This window comes from Phoca vitulina, unplaced genomic scaffold (assembly GCF_004348235.1).
Source record: "Phoca vitulina isolate PV1807 unplaced genomic scaffold, GSC_HSeal_1.0 scaffold2, whole genome shotgun sequence".
In the NCBI taxonomy this organism is placed as follows: domain Eukaryota; kingdom Metazoa; phylum Chordata; class Mammalia; order Carnivora; family Phocidae; genus Phoca; species Phoca vitulina.
Window position 1 is genome coordinate 96,798,314 of NW_022589705.1, and position 20,697 is coordinate 96,819,010.

General features: G+C 58.8%; 1 protein-coding gene across 3 annotated transcripts in view; it reads left to right on the top strand.

The window, feature by feature from the left end:
• Window positions 1-20,697, top strand: part of ACOT7 (acyl-CoA thioesterase 7) — a 111,637-nt gene that overhangs the window by 81,103 nt on the left and 9,837 nt on the right. For all 3 annotated transcript variants that reach the window (XM_032394818.1, XM_032394811.1, XM_032394827.1), the window contains exons 7-8: window positions 3,398-3,514; window positions 13,859-14,043. In XM_032394818.1, coding sequence (XP_032250709.1) covers window positions 3,398-3,514; window positions 13,859-14,043 — 302 coding nt within the window. The remainder of the gene's footprint in view (window positions 1-3,397; window positions 3,515-13,858; window positions 14,044-20,697) is intronic.

Here is a 20,697-nt window from a genome sequence, read left to right on the forward strand (position 1 = left end):
GCATACACACACTCCTGAACCCGCATACACATGCACGCACCCCCCCACACCTGCATGCACACCCCTGCACATGCATGCACACCTGCAGACACACACTCCTGAACCCGCATACACATGCACGCACCCCCCCACACGTGCATGCACACCCTGAAGCTGCACCACGTCAGGAGGTGGTCCGTGGGTCTCAGACCTGCTTCTGTGCCCTCTGTGGTTCGCACGTGGTAAGGGGAGGCTATCACTTGGACTCCACCCTTGTCCACTGAGCAAAGTGTATGATTCTCACTCAGCGTGTTTCCTGGCCTTCTGAGACATTTCACTTCTCTTTCTTTTTCTCTTTATCTTCCAAATGTCCGATCTGTTACAAACTCTCCATTTAAATTGGTGTTGGGTTTTACAGACCTTCGCTAGTCCTGCGTGTCATAGCGGTAGGTGCCCTTACAGGGCAGCATGGGGCTCGCCCGTCACCTCTCATACCAGCACTAGCAGAATCCAGAGCTCCGAGGGCCATCTGCCTGCCCAGGGTCCCCAGCCAGGCAGTGGTGGGGGTGATGGGGTGGTCACGCCCCCTCCGTCTGACCCCAGAGTCCAAGCCTGCACCACCGTGAGGGCAGGGCCGTGCTCACACCACCATGCGGTTCATCCGGAGGCTGAGGTGGCCTTCCAGGGAGGCAGTCCATTCTGACAAGCATAGTGAGTTACCCGGGTGCTGTTTTGTGTTTTTCCCTCCTTGGAGTGCGGGGCTGGGGACGTGGCTGAAGGGCCTCTGCCCTGCCAGGCCTGCACTTGCCCCACCTTCGCTGAGGCCCCCTGCTGTGGGTAAAGACCCAGAGGGCCTGGTGATGGGCTTAGGGAAGGCTGCCTGTGTCCGTTTGCATTAACAACTTCACCCAGCAGAGGCTGCTTGCAAAGCAAAGTGTGACCCTTTGTCTCAGACCCCTGAGCCGAGCTGCTTGAAGGCCAGAGGCCCCCTGCCGTGCAGGAGCCCCCCAGCCTCAGTCGCCTGGAGATTAACCCTGGCGCCTCTGATTCTTTCCTCTCAAAAGAGCTGTTTCCCCAGCATTCTACCTGCACAGTCTTTAGAATCGGACCAGTACGGTGTCAGAGCCTGTGTTGTTAATTTGAAAACTGGGGATACCGATCCCCTCCTTCTTGGATGAAGCAGACCAATATGCCAGTCTCTCTGAAAGCGCCTTTAAAACGGCAGGCAGCAGCTCAGTCTCTGTCCCCATCTGGTCATTTATCATTACCATCATAGAGCAGCATCTTCTGTCAAAAAAAGTCACAGTAATAAAAGCATCCTTTTTTAATCAAGAACAGGAATGTGTTTTTTCAAACCTTTCTATTCTGGAAATGCTCAGATATGCACAGAAGTGGAGAGAAGAGTATACTGGACCCCAGGTGTTCCTCTGTCTCCCAGGTCCCTTGTAAGTAGCATCTTCTGCTGTATTTGTATGAGGTCCCTCCAGTATGGAAGGGACCTCTGCTCTTTTTAGCTCTAGTGTATTTTGTTTTCCCCACATAGTAAAGAGAGTTTAGCCACCAATGTTTAAAAATTGGTAGATTTCTCGTAAATGTGTAGGTCCCAGTCTTGTCTAGAAGCATCAGAAGGCAGGGAGCATGAGGCCCTCATTCCTAGGGGTGGGAGGGAGTAGGCGGGGCCAGGCAGCAGCCCTGCTCACCTCCCCACACCATCTGCCTGACCCTACAGGCGTTTGGTTCTGCAAGCCTTATCCTAAACATGCTTCCCCATGAGCCTGGCTTTCATGAGTGGGATGACATCTGTTTTTCTGCCTCTCTCTGGATTTTTAGAAAGCATTCTGTATCCTAGGGTGAATGTACATAAGTTTGAAGTTCTTTCTTTCTTTCTTTCTTTCACTCATTCATTCATTTATTTATTTATCTTTAGAGAGCAAGAAGAGCGTGGGGTGCGGGGGGCAGAGTGGGAAGGAGAGAGAGAATCTCTAGCAGACTCCCCACTGAGCACAGAGCCTGATGCGGGGCACAGTCTCACGACCCTGAGATCATAACCTGAGCCCAAATCAAGAGTCGGACGCTTAACTGACTGATTACCCAGGTGCCCTCTAAGACTTTTGATAGCTGTTTGATAGATATCACTTCCTGCTTTTACAGGTCAAAAATGGTTGAATATTGACAATCTCATGTAGTTTGGTCTAATAAAAGACATGGTTTAAATGTTCAAATATGAAATAAGTAGAATGTGTTGTTCCGGGGGGGCAAGACTTGGGGGTGGGGACACTAGCAGGTGTGTAGTTGTGATCCCGTCCAATTAAGGGTACAGTTGAGCAAAAGCCAATATCTGCAGCCTGTGGTTTTAAAATCACCTTGGCCTTCTGTGAGCCTGCTTTTCTTGTTTGTTTGTTTGTTTGTTTGTTTGTTTGTTTGATATAATGGCTTTATTGTGATGATTCACATGCCATACAACCCAACCATTACAAGTCTTTGATTCTTAGTGTATTCCCAGTTACACAACCATCACCACAGTCAATGTTAGAACATTTTCATCCCCTCAAAGAGAAGCTCCATACCCATTAGCACTCACTCCCCGTTTAACCCCGGTCCCCCAGCCCTAGCAACCGTTAATCTGCTTTCTGCCTCTACGGATCTGCCTGTTCTGGACGTTTCTTATAAAGGGAATCCTACAATCTCTGGTCTTTGGGGTCTGGCTTCTTCCACTGAGCGTTGTGTTTTCAGGGTTCCTGTGTGTTGTAGTGTGTGTCGGTGCTTTGCTCATTTTTGTTGTTGGATAATATTCCGCCGTATGGATGGGCCACATTTTCTTCCTCCATTCATCAGTTGATGAGCATGTGGGTCGTGTCCACTTTTTGGCTATTGTGAGTAACGCTGTTATGAAATCCGTGTACAAGTTTTTGTGTGACCATGAGTTTTTAGTTGTCATGGGTGCGTACCTAGGAGAAGAATCACCAGGGCGTATGGTAACTCTCTGTTTAGCCTTTTGAGAAACTCCCGACTGTTTCCAAAGCCGCCACACCGTTTTCATCCCCACCAGCGATGCGTGAGGGTTCTGGTTTCTCCGTGTTCTCACTGACACTTGCAGTCTGACTTTGGATGTGGCCATGCCAGTGGATTTTGTAACAAAACCTTCCTGGGGGCATAATGTACCTGGAGAGGGTAGGAAAAGGATTGTCATTTTGTTAGTGGCCTAGCCCATCATCAGCTGTGGTCGTTTTCGGAAACTCCTAAGGAAGCCAGGTTCTCAGCATGAGCTTCAGCAATGCCCCGATCACGCACCCCGTACCCTGTGCTGGTTGTGGTCTCCACGGCGGGTAGTGGGAGGGCTTTGTCTCTTAGGACTGGTTTCCAGGGTGGGAAGTAGCCTCGCCGTGTCTGACCTGCCACGTGCCCCTTCTCTGTGCAGGTGTCACCATGAAGCTCATGGACGAGGTGGCCGGCATCGTGGCCGCGCGTCACTGCAAGACCAACATAGTCACTGCCTCCGTGGACGCCATTAACTTCCACGACAAGATCAGAAAAGGTAATGGGACTCCGCTGACAGAGAGAAGGCGTTGGCTCTCTGGCTCCCTTTTCCAGTTTGCTTGTGGTTCACACCCAGTGTCGCGCGCCCTGGTGTCTGCCCATTTGCCAAGAGAAACGGGAAGCCAGTCTTGCGCTTTGTTCTTGTTGATGCATCTGTGAGGCTAGGATTTGTTGGTTTGATTTTTCATCTGGTAAGACCCATAATTCAGATGCGTTTGGGGCCTTTAGGCTACTGAGGAGCGCCATAAACCCCTCTTAAAATGCCCCATGAACAGACACAGCTCCAGTGACTGGTGCCTCCAGATTTTACACGTTTCCTCTGGGGGAGGAATAGATAATCCATGATGTAAGTAGTGGCAGGATCTGTGCAGAGAAGCCCATGGCCCACAGTCCTCGGCCAGCCCGCCTGCACCATCCATGCAGCGCTGGGGTTTGGTACCTCCCCTGTCCCAGAGACTCGGCGGCCACCCAGGAGAGCGGGCCAGCTCCTCACGCCCATCCCATGTGAGTGCTGAGTCCCCACACATGGTGATTTCTGCGTGTGTTGTGTCTTCTGCGGTGACGTTCTGGGCCCCAGAAAAGTAGCGCTCCGTCGCGGGGTCAGGTGGGTCGGGGCTGCGGGGTCGGGTGGGGTCATGGCCGCAGGAGCCTGGTATTGATTCGAGAGCAGCCTCGCTGAGAAAGCTGTCAGGTCGGACCCGTCCCCGGCTGGGAGGGGTGTGACATAGACGCCTCCGAGCACTGCTCTGTCCTGAGCCCCCCAAGGCCGTCCTGAGTGCCGCCAGCAAGCTCTCCCCTGCAGAACACACCGGTGGTGAATGCCCGGGTGCGCGGCCAGAAGGGCCCAGGCGTTGGAAGGGTAGGGGGCTGGCTGCCTGCCCGCCCTGGGTCGTCGAGAGCAAGTCCAGCATACCCTGGTAGGGTCTGGGTGCTTTTAGGGTAAGGAAATGGTCTGCGGCACCACTCTCTCTGCTTTGCGAAGTGCCTTCGTAACTGAGGGCGTGAGGTGAGTGACCGTCCCCTCCCGACACGTGGTGATCTCTGCGTGTGTTGTGTCACTGTGGGTGTTTTGCACAGACATGGACATCAGCGTCATTTTAGAATTTGTCCACAAGTGGGTCTTGTTGTCTTGGGATTGCCCCCCTTGGGCCTCGGGTGCATATTATGTGCAGTGGTGGCACGAAAGTTTCAGAAAGGCAGGATCCTGCGCCAGGATTCCCTGCCTCTCTTTTTCTAGAACTACTCCCTGGATAAATCCCTGCGATCACAACTTCATTGTTAAACACAGCTTCGAAATCTACAGTGGAAAACACACTTAGATTCCATGACCTTGCTCTGTTCTGTGTCTCCCAAGTGCCCTCTGAGAAGCGCCACCTAGGAAAAGAGACTTTCCTGGAGAGCCAGCTGGTTTGCTCAGTGTCATCCGGCTCAGCAGATGTGCTGTGCAGCTCAGGCAAGGCCGTGAACTCTCCTTGGCACACGGGGCCCTTTCTGGGACCCATTTAGCAACGTGGAAGCCACTGGGGCAACCTGTGTGCGGAGCTGCCCTTGACAGGCGCTTCCAGTTTCTGAGACGTTCCTCTTATTCCAAAACACAGAGAAAAGGTTCTTCATTTTCAGAAGCCATAGTTCTGGCAGGACGTTCTACTCTGGGTGGGTTTCCTCCAGCAGGCAGAGTGAGGGGTGGGCTGCGAGGCCTACCTGGCTGCACCCTTGGGTGCTGAGCTGACACAGCCCTGGCCTGGAGCCCACACCTCCCAGGGCCCCTCGCCGGTGTCCCAGCCCCGGCCTGGAGTCCGCGCCGCCCAGGGCCCCCATGTCAGCAGCCCCTGGCGGGCAGAGAGAGGGTTTCTGCTTTCTCGGATCACTTCCTTGTTTTGTGCATAAAGGGATGTGGGCCACACTTGCAGCTAAGGAGTCTGGCCTTTCTGTGCCAGTGTCCCCCAGGCGCTGTTAGAGGCTGTCACACCTTACTTGTTGTTTTGCAGAGGAATGTCCCTGTGTGAGGTAGTGGGCTCCCCGGGCCGTGGCTCTGTCGGAGAGCCGGCACCGGTGTCCCGGGTCGGGTCTCAGGCTGGCAGCGTGCCGGCCACACCTGCCTCAGTCACAGAATGGGCCTGTCTTGTCCTCAGTTCCAGAGGGCAGAGGTCCCTGCAGCACGGCTCCTTTCCTCCCCCATTCTTTGCTCCTTGCTGGGGACATGCAGTGTGAGGCTGGGGGGACCCTGCCCACTGTGGATTCTTAAGCGCAGGCAAACCTGTTGAGGTCCCGTTAAACCCCAACCTGTGGGTTCTAGTGCGGCCTCCACTGATGCTGCCGCCCGCCAGGAGGCTGGGTGGGACCCCCGCACACTGTGCCACCGTGGGGCGGGGGCAGAGTTGAGTGCTCTGGAGAGTGGTGTTTGTGTCCCAGGGCTGCCCCACAAGGGACCACAGACTGGGGGCTTCAAACAGCGGACCTTTGCTCTCTCACAGGCTGGAGGCCCCAAGTCCCAAATCCAGGTGTGGGCAGGGCCACTCCAGAGGCGCTAGGGGAGCGCCCTTCCTGCCTCTTGCGGCCTCTGGGGGCATTTCCTGGCTCGTGGCCACATCACTCCAACCTCCCTCCACCTTCACGTGGCCTCTCCCTTCTCTTCTTCTGCCTCTTATAAGGACACTTGTCACAGGATTTAGGGCCCACCCGCATAATCCAGGAGGATTTCATCCCGAGAGCCTTAAGTCAGTGGCATCTGCAGACCCTTATTCCCAGTAAGGTCACATTCGGAGGTTCTAAATGGACTTACATTGGGGTGGAGGGCACTGTTCAGCCCACACGTGCTTTCTCTCCTTACAGCTTGATTCTAGTAGACACTAGCTTCACTTTCTCTTTTGCAAAATTGTGAGGTGGGTAAAATCTCTTCTATGCACCAAGTTGCCCCTTTGCCCACACGGATGTGAATGTGAGTCCCCCCCTTACGAGGGTCAGCGGTAAAGTCAGCACCCAGGCCAGAGAAGGAGTGCCTCTGAGGGGCACAGAGGGGAGGGCCCGCGGTTCTGAGGACAGTCATACACCCAGGGCTGGGGGACCTGCCTCCTGAGAGCAGCCCCACTAGAGCCGGATTGAGAGGCCCCATGCCTCTCCGGCGGGGGGTGGGGGGGCACCGATGAAGGAGCCGTGGCTTTCCTCTGCGCAGCAGGAGACAGGGTCAGCCCCGGCATGCCGAGGGCAGCTCCGAGCTCTGTGCTGCTCATCTGTGAAATGCAATCAGCTCAGGGACTGTTTTCAGGAACATTTTCACGGGAAAGGCACGTGCCGGCGGCTGAGCTGCGGGGCCCCCTGGGGCCGTGGTCACAGGGCAGCAGCTGCCCACAGCCAGCGTCCGGCCTCCTCAGACGCACCGCCCCGGAGGGTGCAACCCTAAGAGGCCACCGCTGCTCCCCGAGGGGTGCCCCCCACCCTCTGACGCGGTGGGGAAAAGCCCAGAAATGTAGACCCATCGCCAGCCACACATGCCCCCTTCCTGTGAGCTCACTGCGGCCACTCTGATCAGTTACCGCACAACCCGGGCCTTAAAGGTCCCAGGCCCTCTCCCTCATGCTTCTGCAGGCCAGGCCCACGGGGCTGCATTCCCGACGTGGGGCCCGACGGGCTGGTGCAGCAGAGGTGGCCGGCACCGCGGGCTGGGGTGGGTTGATCCAGGACCCCCGCATCGCTCAGGGCAAGCTGGTGACACTGGAAGACCTGAACGCTTGCCCCGTTGCTGATTGTTTCTCTCTAAGATGAGATGTGAAAATGCCAGGGCAGCTGTCGAGGGCAGTAAAAGTGGCACGTGGGTCCTGTAGCTCTCAGGGTTCGGGAAGCCCTGGTAGGAACCCCTAAAGCTGGAGCTGTTGGTGGAGAAGCCGTCTCCCCAGACTGTTTGGGTGGGAAATGAGGAACCTTCTGGAAAGTGCTTTGGGCTGTGTTATGTAAGACACACCGAAGTTACTTCACTACCTCCCTGCTTTTCTGAGGATCGCTCGCTGCCGCTGCTCTTTTTGGAACTTCAACACTGAGCTGTTCTTACCGTTTGAAGTCCTTGGCAGCCCCTCAGCTGTGGTAAGAGCAACTTTTTATTATTCTGTTTGCCCAATCCCGGCAAGCCGTGCCGTCTGCCCTGGGAGGGACGCTCCGCTGCTGGGGGTCAGGCGGGCCCCCCCCCCACCCCGCCGCTCCCCGGGGCCCCAGAAAGAGAAGGCGGCTGCGCTTCCCGAGTGTGCGTTAGGCCCCGCTCAAGGGCCATCCGGTTTACCTGCCCCGTGTGGCAGGAAGCCTACTCATCCCCACTTCTCCGGTCTGGAGCCCGCCCGGGCCGCAGGGCCGCACAGCCGGCTCCGGGGCCAGACCTCTGAGCCCCTCGCTCGGGCGCCCCCTCACTGCCAGGCTTGATCGACACGGGCATCTGCTGCCGCCAGGGCCCGGGCATCACCGTGACGGGTGACGAGCCTGTACCCTCAGTTCAAATGCAGCGCCATTCACCCTTGACCCTTTCTCAGCTGCCAGAGTGGCGGCTGGCCCGCGCAGTCCTGTGAAACCCTCTCCTGGCTTTCTCAAGCCTCTCGAAAACATGGCTACGGCTTCTCGCAGTTGGGGGAGTCCAGCCGCGAGGAAGGCACCGCTCTGTCCGTGTCTCTGGCATCGGCCTTGGCCCAGGGCCCTTTTCCCACTAACGTTAGTCAGTCCCGCCTCCAGCTGCGCCCTCAGTCTCATCAGCTTTGCCTGGGGGGGTCGCCCACCTGTGCCGTCCCCCACACCAGTTGCTGGCCACCCGTGGCTATCTGCATCATAATGAAAGGTAAACAAAATGGCAAATGCTGCTCCTCTGTGGCATGCGCCTCGTTTCAAGTGCTCAGTGGCTACACGTGGCTGGCGGCTGTGTATCAGACAGCACAGAGAGAGGACCTTCCCAGCATCACAGAAAGTCTGCTGGGCAGCGCTGGTCTCTGGACTGTCTGGACTCTGTCCCCAGCGTCTGATGCTCTGGGACGCATTTCCATAGACCCCTAGAGGTCCTACGGACACTCAGGACAGAGCCTAGTGCCCCAGCGCCCCCTTCAGCGGGGTCCCCCCACCACTCAGCTTGCTGCAGAGCTGGGTGCACAGGCTTCCCGTGAGGCCCAGGGTACTCTAAGCTCACCATCTGCAGGGGCACCCCGCTCCGATCTCGGGGGTCCAGTTGGGGTTCACTAGACAGGCCTGCTTCTCGGCTTCTTGCTGGTACTCAGGGGGCTCTGCTTTTTTCTGGAATTCACAAGAGGAATTTGCTACAATCTCCAACTTCCAAATTCAGTTAGGTATCCAGTGGTTGGAACCACCAGATCGGAGACAGAACTTACAAAATACCAGACAATTGTGTCCCTTCATTTCGGTTGTATACCTTGTGGCAAGACAACTACAAGTTTTGACTTCCTGAGCCCTTGATGGAACCGTGAACCGATTTCCACATGTGGCCACCGACCATCCTTCCCACTGGAAACCCACCAGGTCTGCAACCGTGTGGCTTCCGGGATCCTGGCCCAGTTGCCTTTGGAATTCGTTTTTACTTGGAGCTTCATCAAGTTTCTAGATTCCTTGTATTGACATAGAATCCCTGCTTGAAACATGGAAATATCACATGAAGCGGTAGAAACATATGATAAAACCACGTAAAGGTAATATTCTCCGAGCTTTATAAGGTATCGTGCGCCTGATTTTATAGTTACTTATGATGTTGTGTCAGCAGCAGCCCCGAAAAACTGGGCTACGTTAAAGTCACCCAGTGCGGCATCTACCTGCGTGGTTGTATTAATTTTCTATGGCTGCCGTAACAACATATCAACAACATAGTGGCTGAAACAACACAGATTTGCTGTCTCAGTTCCGGAGGTCGGAAGCCTGACGGGTCTCACTGGGCTAAAGTCAGGGTGCCGTTCCTTGTGGAGACTCTAGGAAAGAATCTGCTGCTTGCCTATTCTACCGTCTAGAGGCCGGCTGCCTTTCTTGGCTTGTGGCCCCTCCTCCATCTCCGAAGTCAGCAGGGTGGCGTCTCTCTGACCCTCTGCTCCGGCCTCCTCATCCACTTGGGAGGACCCCTACGATGAGACTGGGCCCACCTGGATAATCCAGGCCGGTCGCCCCATCTCCAGGCTCTTAACCACATCTGTAAAGCCCCTTTGCCATGCAAGGCCACATAATTCACAGGTTCAGGGGATTAGGACATGGACATCTTTGGGGGCCATTGCTCCTCCTGCCATAGTAGTCCGTTAATTCCATTTGACACAGAGGCAGGTAGGGCTCCAGACTGTTTCCGAGCCCTGCCTTTTCCCCGCCCTGTGTCTTCTCCTATAAGCTCTGTAGACAGGACCCTGGCAGAGCGCACAGGAGAGCAAGAAGAAGCTCAGCCCTGGGGGGCTTCAGGGAGGCCTGAGAGGAAGTGCCCCTCAGTCTGTTCCAAACCCCTCAGCTGCTGATATCCGGCACCTCTGAGGCCTGGGGGATTCGCAGGGAGGCAGCAAGGGTGGTGAGCTTCCTGGCGAGTCTCGGGCTCTTACAGAGAGTTGGCATCGGAACTTGGGTCTAGAGGGTACTGTACATCCTGGGGTCCTGAGTCCTGGCCTCTCAGACCATGCTGACCTACCGGGCGAGCTGAGCTGCGGCCCTGGCCTTCCTGTGCAGGGACCACTGCTGCTGTGGTCACGTCTCGGCGTCTGATCAGGCACAGTTGCTCATCTCCTGGGACCCGGAGAGAAAGGGCAGGGTTTTTAATGCTTTGCTACCCTGTGTTCTTCACAAGCTAAAAACGTAAAATCTCCCTTGCTAATGCAATAGCCTGTTGAGTCATTTAGACAGTGTTAGAAGCAGCCTCTTGGCCAGCATTTATGTGCCCGCTATAGAGAAAAAATGTGATTTGTTTTAAACGTTACTTCTTGTTTACCGTGTTGGTGTAATTCTCCACCCAAAGACCCTAAGAGCGTTGTGTGGGCACACTCCGCCTTTGGGCTTAAGGTGGCTTTTCCTGGAGGGCTGTTAAGCAGAAGGGCACTCAGACCCTACCAGAAATTTCTGTCCTGGGCTAAACGTCCACGTGACATAATTAATGTGGGCAAGTGACCTCCACGTGGCCACATTTGCAGGCTCACTGGTTTGTCACAACCTCCCCGAGAGACAGCTACTCCTGTGCCTGTTTGCAGATGAGGAAGCCAAGGCACGGTGTGGGGCCTGGCTGGCCACCTGCCCAGGGCACCCCAGAGCCTGTGGAACCCGAGGGCCTCCGCAGGGCACCGCGGGCCATCCGGGGCCGCCCCGGGCCTCAGAGAACCTGCCTTTCATGGAGACACTCGGCGGGGAATGGCTGTCTGTTCCCACTTAGCAGCTCAGAGGAGAACCCGGGGCCTCCTCCCGGCCTCCGTCCCCCAGGCCAGGAGAGTGGCCTGACAACCTGAGCCTGTCCTGGTGGGCTCGTGGCTCCTAGCACCGATGACGGGGCGATTTCCCCCTTGAGCTGGTCGCGCCTGGTCTTTTAAATAAACAAGCCATTGTCCGGGTGGATTTGGACATGTGACCTAGTGGAAAAGCTCCCAGGCAGTGTCCCCGTGCTCTGGGCCACCCTGCCTCCGCCGTGCCCCACAGAGAGCCTCTGAGCGCCTGGCTGCTGGGCCTGGCAGGTCCCGCTCCCCAGTCTGCAGTTCCTCGGGCAAACGGAAGTGCACGCCAACACGAGCCAGCCGCTGCGGTCCTTCCCTGTCTCAGGTGGTGTCCCAGTGTCCCAGGCGGGGGTTGGGCTAGGCCTGGCACGCCCCTCCTGTGGCCCTGCCCCTGCACCTGGGATGGAATGAGCCAGACCTCGTGGGAAGGAGCCTGACACCCCATCCCCATGAGATGTCTGGGCAGCCTGCCGCTGGCCTTGTGTCCTAGCCCCGTGCTCCCTGGTGAACCACGTCAACAGCCTTGCTCCCCCTCTGGGTGATGAAGGGGCCTGCAGGCCCCTGGTTCCGGCTCCGATCCCATGAGAAAGCACTGTTGCAGCCTCAAGGAAGCGGCAGGAAGGGGGAGCCAGGCCGGGCTGAGCCTTGGAGCAGGTTCTGTCCACCAGAGCCCTGTGCATGATGGCTGCAATGAGCACCTGCCCCCACTGACCTCTGGCCTCCTGAGATAGGAGTGGCGGTCCCTGGAGGTGAGCAGGTCGAGCCTGGATGCCGTGTGTTCTCTTATTAAAAGTCCCACAGACCCTGGCTGGGTGTGGTCATGAGTGCAGCCCTGCCTGGTGCCGCCTTCATGCCGGGCACACTCAGGTGGGGGTTTGCCCATGCTTCCGAACAGAGGTGCACCTACGGGGTCATCCAAAACAGAGCCTTCAACTTGGGGACCACTGGGGAGCACTGCAGGGCTGTCCTGACCCCCCGAAACCAGAAGCAGAATTGGTGTGTTATATTCCTCTCAGGAGAGCCCCCGTGGCAATCACAGGTTCTCTGGGGGTAGAGAGGACACAATGATGGGAAGGACACAGGGAGATGCATTTGCACCTCCCCCATCCTGCCCCGGGGGCCGAGCCGCCTGTCACTCGGCCGGAGCCTGGTGAGCCTGTGGGTCACAGAGGCAGCTCCTAACGGGGCAGCAGGAATTGCCCACCAACCCCGGGCCCTGACGTGCTCGCACTCTGGTCTCAGCCCGGCCACAGGTGTGTGTGGGGTGCTTTGTTCGTGACTCTGCCCTCATAGAGCTCCCATAATGGCCCTGTCACTGACCGCGTGGCCTTCCTTCCCTCCCGGAAATGGCTGTACGGGACATGAAGCCCTCCCTGTAAGTATGAAATTGAATGTGGCTTGGAACATTCTGGTACTCTGTAACATGGAATAACTGCCCCTGCTTCTGGCCTGCCCACATGCTCACCCCTAACAGTCACCACGCTGTCTTGACTTGTCTGTCCTCCTGGGTCTTTGAACATGTCTCGTGGCGCCTGTCTCCTCGGAGCTCGGACACCGGGGTTCCCAGGGTTGTTAAGAGGTTCCCACGGCCAGCACTGGTTCCAGGGCTGTTCCAGGGAACGGGTCTCAGCATCATGTGCTAGACTTGGGCAGGGATTTCCTTGAACCCATCCCAGAACAAGGCCATGCTGGGAGCGGGGGCTGGGGGACCGTTCTGGCTACACGTTGGTGGGGGTGTCAGCCCCTCCCCCCGGAAGCCCCTGAGGATTAGTGCTGCCTCGTGGTCCAGAGCCACACCATCAGCCATGATAATGACGGTGCTGAGTGCCTTCTGCCACTGGGCACTAGGTTAGCACCTGGCTCATTTCGTGTCTTCCCTATAGTTACCCTGGGAGGCAAGTCAAGTCTGTTTATAGGAGAAGACTGGGCTCCGTGAGATGAAGGGAGCAAGGTGCGAAAGGGCCAAGGCTGGATGGCAGGCGAGAGCCCGTGAATGGGGGGCTGGGGGGAGGAGAACCACTCTAGGTTGGGAAGCAGCTGCCAGGGTGGAGAGTCATGACCCAAAGGGCATGGGGAGCACAGGGAGGTTGGGTTGAGATTGAGAGGGAGAGGGACACCCGGGATGGTGTTATGGGAACGTAGGACTCTGGACTGTATCATAATCAACAAGGGAAACCATGCCAGCCCAGGCAGGTGGTGAGCACCTGGGGACTCAGACCAAGTTCAGGGTCTCGGCTATGTTGTGGGGCAGGGTCCGCAGCTCCGAGGAGAGCTCTGGTCCCGTGAGCAAGCCAGCCGGAGAGAGGGAGAGCCTGACGGCATGGACGCGGTTTTGACAGGACAGAAGGGCAGGAGGACGTGGGCTGAAGGACACGCAGTGGCTCTGGGGGAACGCAGGACCAGAGTCAACGTGACCACTGGCCCTGCCAAGCGCCCGAGGCTGCCGTCAGACCAGCATCAGGAACAATAGCCAGGGAGCTGGGAAGGTACCGGGAAGGTGGCTTAGAGCAACATGGCGGGGCAGCCGTGTGGCACAGTAAGGTCGCAGTGTGGACGGTGTGGCTACGTGGCCTTAATGTGACTTCAGAGGGACAGAGCCAGCTCACCCCCCAGCTGCCTGAAAGCAGGTTGGGGGCCGCCCCTCCCAGGGGGCAGGGGCCAGGTGACGGCCACCACTCCAAATGTCCACGTAAACACTAGAAGCAAACACCTGCTCCCGAGGCAGATGAGCATTCGGGGCTACTAACGAGGCGCGGTGAGAATTCGTCATTTCCATGTCCTCGTAGTTGTTAGATGCTGCCTAACCAGGTGTCTCCTAACGCCCTTGGTGACCCGCCCCCTGTGCCCTCCCGCCCCCCCCCGCCCCTCCGCTGGTGCCCTCCGCTGGTGCCCTCCGCTAACCCGCTGTGCGTGCTCCACAGGCTGTGTCATTACCATCTCTGGACGCATGACCTTCACGAGCAACAAGTCCATGGAGATCGAGGTCTTGGTGGACGCCGACCCCGTGGTGGACAACTCGCAGAAGCGCTACCGGGCTGCCAGCGCCTTCTTCACCTACGTGTCCCTGAGCCAGGAGGGCAAGTCACTGCCCGTGCCCCAGCTCGTGGTGAGTGAGCGCGCGCCCTGCTGGCTGGCCCCGCCAGCACTCAGCGGCTCCCAAGAGAGACTGAGTCCTATGAGCCCATTCTGGGGGGCAGGGCCCTGGCCCGGCCGGCCACCTCGCGGCCCGGTGACCTGGGCTGCACTGCCCCTCAAACGCGAGGGCCTTCCCCTGTGGACTGTGAGGTCAGACCGGGCAGACAGGACGGGAGAGACCTCTTCACCAGCTCCTTGCTCTGGGGGTTCTCTCTCAAGGGTGAGTACAGTGCCCAGGGGCTCCCAGAGCTATGTATAAAAGCTACAGTGGGGCTGAGGACCCTCCCAAGGGATGGGTTCTCAAGGAGCCTTGGCCTGAGTGTCCTGCTTGATGGGGGCTGAGCCAGACCCCGACAGCACGGGGCTGGGCATCGGGGACTCATGGTCCTTCCCTGCCTCGGCTGCCTGGCCGGGCTCTGCCCTGGGTATGCAGAGAGAGATGGCAGGTGTCTGGCCACACAGCCTCTCACGTGGGATGCTGCCACCGCAGTGTTGAAGGGTCCCGGAGCAGGAATCCCAGCAATGTGACGTGCTGGACGCAGGGAGAGTCAGGGATCCAGAGGTGGCCGACGTCCAAAGTGGGGAACGGGGAAGGTGGTGGGTGGGTGGTGAGGATGCTTGACTGGGAGGTACTCGGGAACTGTGGAATGAATGAATGAGTGAATGAATGAGTGAACACACGCACGCTGCTTCCAGATCTTCCTTGAGGCCCAGGATGGTTTTACCGTAAGCCTCACGCATCCCTTGCCAGTGCTGGTCACAGTCCGCCTGGACCTTGTCCACGCACCGGCCAGCGAGGCCTCTGGGGCTCCCCACCCCTGGGGAGCGGGGCCCCCGCTGCTGGCCCCCCATCACCAGACGAGGGCCCGTCGGGCCGACAAGGCTGAGGCGCTGGTGGAAGGTCCTACGTCCCGTCCCGGGCAGCCTGCGTTTGGGTCCAGCACACGACTTGCGGCTGCTCGGGCTGCTCCTGATGCCCCTTGAGCCGGCCTGCACGTCTGCTGCTGGAGGCCGCTCCTGTGGGGCCGCAGGGGGCGCTCCCCGCGCCCCCGGGGTGAGGGTGGGGGGCAGAGTGGCCTCTCTTGAGCGCCTGGCACTCTGCAGCCCCTGCCGCTCCCACGGCGGCTGCTCCCCAGGCAGATCCTGTGCCTCCTGCAGGAGAAGAGCGGGCGCTGAAAACCTTTACGACAGACGCCACAGTGGAGACCCGCTGCTCACGCAGGCCGGGAACTAGGCTCCCTCCGGCCCCGCAGCCTCTCTCTGTCGGAGCTCTGCCCCCACCGCCCCCTCTACAGGCGGAGAGCCCCACGCAGCCCTCCTGCTGTCAGCCCCACGAGCCTCCCTGAGACCCGCCTCGCCCGAGCGTGAGGACTGGGGGTGTGCGTCCCACACGCTGCCCCTCGCCCTGACGTGTGGCCCCGGGGGGATGGCTCCCATGCCCACCCTGTCCCCTTGGCTGATGAGCGTGTGTTCCCCCTGACCGCCTCTGGCCTTGACCTTAGCAGCCACGTGTCTCTGGGTCTTGGGCCACTTTTCCGCAGAACCTTGCCTGCTCCTCTTGGCCCTCAAACACAGGCTTTCCCCGCCTCTCTCCTGGACCCCTGTCCCATCTTCCATGTTGTCACAGTGCCCCATCCCGAATGCTGAATTCCGCCTCACACAGGCGAATGCTTGCTCTCTGTTCTCCGTAGCTTCCGGGCTCCAGCAGCGCGGCCAGATGCAAGGACACTCTGCGTCTCTCTCTCGCCGGCCTGGCATGATGCGCCAGGCCTCGGGGGAACCTGTGCTCCCTTGACACGGGACCGCAGTGTCCACACAGTCAATCCGTGATCCCCCAAACACCAGGCCCTGACGGGTGCCCACCATGCCCTTCCCTCCCCCTTGGGTGGCTGGGTCCAGGCCTCGTGCCACGAGCACTCTTCTGCGCTCACGGTTCAGTCCCCGATCGGCTCTGCCAGCTCTGCCGGTCTCCTATAGGGACCCGCACGCATCTCAAACGTGATGTATCCTGAATTGAGCTCATCATCCTTCCCCAAAAAATCCCACTGGTCCTCACGGGTTCCCTCTCTCAGTGAGCCCGGGAATGTGCCTGGCTCCTCTCCTCTCTGCTGCTCAGCCCCCCGCACCCACGGTCTCTAGGCCCCATCGCTGGCTGGATCCCTGCTCAGCCCCAAGCTCTACTGCCTCCTCCAGGCTTGCTGCCCTCCACCCGACCCCACACTGGAGCAGAGGAAGTTTGTTAAAATCAGATTTTCTCCCTCTCCCACCTAATCTGCTCTCTGGCCTTGGTGCCCTCAGCACAGGGTCCAGCAAAGCTGGCTTCTTTGGCTTCAGCCCCTAGACTCATTCCTGCCTCAGGGCCTTTGCACGCACTGTCCCTCTGCCCGGACGCCTTCCCTCAGATTGTTGCGGAGGCAGCTCCTTCCACTGTTTCTCAGCTCATCCTTAGATCGCCTTCCCTCCACACTTGAGATAAAGCCTGACCCCCACCACTGCCCAGCGACTCTCTCCTGTTCCCACACCATCTCCCGGCACCCGGCACCATCTCAGATCCTCTGGTGCATCCAGACCGATGTGTGATTCCAGGATGCCCGGCACAGAGTGGGGCTCAGGAAAATACCCGTGGGTGGCTCATGGGCTTGCTTGCCTCTCCAGCCACATTCCCCCACTGCGCTGGTCAGTGCCCTGCTGGTGGGCAGTTGGCACCTGCAGGTCCCTGAACGCCCCAGGGATTCCCCCCTCACGTCCTGTGGGGGCACACGTGGGCGTGGGCATCCTGCTGCCCGGGTTCTGGTCAGGGTGTACCGGTCGTGTGGTCCCAGGCTTGCTCTTCTTGGGTGCGCCTCTGTTTCCTCATCTGTACCAGGGGGATGGCCCTAGTGCATGCCAGAGGGTGGGTGAGGGTTCTGGGAGCGCCGCACTCGTCTGCTGCTGTTCGCTGTGCTTTCTGGACCCCTCCCACTGGAGCTGACGCTCTCCTGGAGGGAGCCAGTAAGCAAGTAGGGACACCAGACTGTGAGATGCTGGTGAGGGTCACGGGGGAAGAAGCAGGAGGTGGGGGATCGGCATTCCCTGGGACAGTTGTTGCTACTTAAGGAGGTTCCTTCCACGGAGGGCCTCATGGACAGGGCTGTGTTCAAGCAGGGCCTGGTGTTGGGGGCAGGGGAGCCATTTCCCAGAAACTGTCTAGGTAAAAGGAACCAGGGACTTGGAGGCCTGGGGGCTGGAGCCGACTGCCCGTAGGGGCAGAGGAGGGGGCAGGAACACACCTGAGGCCACCCAGCTGATCCCGGCCAGGCCCAGCCCCGGGACCCAGCCTTCTGACCATGTGGGGCCTTTCCTCTGCTGTCAGCTGAGGGGGTACAGCGGCCTGCAGGGCTCCCCAAATGGGTATGAGAGTAAGCACAGCCGAGGAGTCGGACCATCTTCATTTTGCAAAGGCTCATTCTGAGTAAATGTGAATTGACAGGGTTTTCTGGCCAGGTCCGAAGTGCTAGCCGTAGTTGATTTGTAACGCTCGCCTGCCCAAGAGCCCAGCAGCTGCTGTGGGCTGCCCCCGCCTGCCCTGCATGCACCCCGGCACTCAGCCTGCTGGGGACACCAGTGCTGAAGCCAGGAGGGGTCCAGGCTCCCATGGACAGTACCTGTGGTCCAGGAGCCCTTTGTGGGGGTACCCATGACCTTCACAGAGGTGGAAAGCAGTCCTGGGTCTGGGCCAGTCTATGTACCCGGGAAGCTGTCCGTGCCCTTTCTAGAAACCCGTGATGTGGGTCGGGAGTGTCAGTCACAGGTGGAGGGCCAGCCCAGAGGAAGGGATGCTGGTGCCCAGCAGGTGGGGAAAGACACCTGCTTGAGTGAAGGGGACAGTGGCCCAATCCCTAGGTTTGAGGGGCCGGCAGTTAGTGATGGCCCTGTCTTCCTGCTGGCTGGCCTCACATTGATCCAGCCTGTTATCTTGCTAATTAAAGATGGTCTTTGATTCTTCACAGAGGTGTCCTGGGGCCCAGGCTCTGGCAGGGAGGGTGCAGCTCCCCAGAGAGGGGTTGCAGCTCAGCCTGTGTGTGCACTCCCTTGAGGACCGCCGTGCGACACCGTCTGCCTCCCCAAGCACACAGGAGCTCCTTGCAGCCAGCCCACCGGTGCCTGTGGGGGGCTCAGCCCTCCGCCCCGCCCCGCCCCCTCCCCCCTTGTCAGCAAGTCTTCTACCTCCTGTCTATTTTTAGCGTCCATCCCCAGGGCCCGGCTGACACGGAAGGCAGCGTTGCCGTTTGGGGTTTCTCTTGGTGAATATTTTATGCTGGGGAGGATGCGCAGAGTCCAGCAGCTGCTGACACTTTCCAGGCTAATGATTAAAGAGGCAAATGCGCAGCATGGAGCCAGGCTGCTGGTCTGGACACCAGGCCCAGGCCCCCCTGGCTGCCCGGCCCCCCTCTGAAGGCCGCTCTGTGGCCATGACCTCTGACCTCAGGGGTGGAGGACATGCCCCGGATTTCACTGAGCAGGGCTGGAAAGGGGGCCTGTGCAGAGACACGGGGTGGATGCCACTAGGGTGGCTGCCTGGGGACCAGGCACCAGGTTGGTCCCAGCACCTCCTATGGGTGATGTTTTCGAGCCCTTTTTAGTCTCCAGAAACATGAGGACCAAATTGTGTGTGCTGAGGGCAGAGTGAGCGCTGTCCTGCCCGACCCGCCTCCCATTCTCTGGTCGAGACGTGGGTGCTGCTACCCCCGGGGCCCCAGGGAGACAGGAGGTGTCGCTGGGGAATGTGTGCGGGTGGGGTGCTAGAGGCGCAGGCGTCCTGGCCCGCTGTGAGGACGGTGTGTGTCGACACGGGGCGCGGTGGGACGAGGGCGAGCCTGGAATCCATCGCAGGCACGTAGGCAGTGCAGGGTTTGAGAGAACCCTTCACCGCTTCGTGGATCATTTGGAAAAGGAACGTTTGCCCCAGTGAACTGAGGCCCACGTGGGGGCAGCGGGGGCGGTGTCTACAAAGCAGGATCGCTCTGCTCCCAGAAAACCCAAACCACAGCGAGCCTGCCCCATCATGGAGGATCTTGGCGGGTGCTTGTGGACGCCCGCCTCCTGGTGGACCAGGGCCTAGCCCCGGAGGCCTCCGTCTCAGCCACTGAAATGACCAGAAAGTATTTTCTAGGTTAAAACGGGAGGCGGTGAGGAAATCAGGGGTGCAGCCATCCCTCTGTCCTTTCAGCGTGAGGCTCATGCGAGCTGCTGAGCTCCACGCAGAGCACAGTAAGGACGCGTGCGTGGAGGGCATGGTCACTTGAGAGGCCCGGGGCGCCTAGGCCTGTGTACACGCATTGCCATTCCCTGTCACCTGGGAAGGGGCTGGCGGGGTGGTTGTCCCGGGTGCCCGAAGTGACAACGGTCTGGTCATAAGGAGCTGGGGCGTTCATGGAATGCCGACGCGCTTCTCCTGTGCTAGTGGATCCAGCACTGGGAGTCAGGGTGGATAGTTCTCGTCCTGCAGACAGGCGACCAGCTGACTAGCTCTGGTCCAGGGGACGGAGTGCAGGACCCTGAGCCCCTCGGCCATGACTGGTCCCTTCCCACCCCTGAGCCTCAGTTTCCCCACTGGAGCCATCACAGGCCAGGCAGTTGCTGTTCGGTCGGGCCTCTCTGAACTGTCCCAGTGATGACCTACCTAGGAGGCCCCTCACTCTTTCACCCTGAAGAGGATGCATGGGGAAAGGCTTACAGCAGCCACCAGTTCCCTGCTTCCCTGGACCCAGGCCTGACCCCAGGCACATGGCATGGCGGGGGCTGGGGTCCTCCCGATGGCTCCGTTCCTCAGGATGGAGCGTCAGCCGCCGAGGAGGCTGCCACTTTGCTGACCGTGGCCAGGCGTGCTCTGCACAGCCCACCGTGGCAGGCGGAGCACACATCACCCCCAGCTTGTAGGACAGGGGGTCCCTACCCAGGGCTTGTCATGGGCGGGGTCCCCAGGTTTGCTCCACGGCTTGGGGACGCACGTCAGCAGCCTGGGCACTCAGTGTGCTGGAATGATTTTCAGTTGCTCCCTAACTTCAGAAATTCAGATGTGCAGCCTGATTGATGCTGTTCCTGGAAGGGTGTGAGAAGCCACATTACTGAGGGGCCTGTGCTCTCTGCTGCCCTGCACAGGGGTGAGTCCAGGACTAGACTGTTCGTGAAGCTTCTTGACCCAGTGTTCCATTCTCTCGCTTGGCTCTGGGTGCTTCACAGAGAGTCTGTCTTGTGATGGGAAAATGCCAGGATCCTGAAGCTGAATGGTTGGTGATGGGGAGCTTTAGTGGCCTGTGAGAATCAGGGGTGTGGGTGGCCCAGGGGGCGTGCAGCCCCCACCTCCACATGCCCTTGGATGCTCCGCTGTGTCCCTGACAGCTCCGTAACAGCCTCTGCTGGAACGGCCCGTGCTTTGGGGACCCCACCCAGTTCACATCCAGCAGCCAGCTGTCCAAAAGGGAGAGGGCCTGTGGCACACATGATACACCTTTTCTTGTTAAGATGCTGGTAGGTTCTACTCATGAACTACCAGTCTTATTGCTTCATTGCCGTGTTTTCATATCCAGGTGCCCCCCTTGCTATTTTAATTTCTGTAGAGCGTGAAAACCCAGAGGCAGGCTCT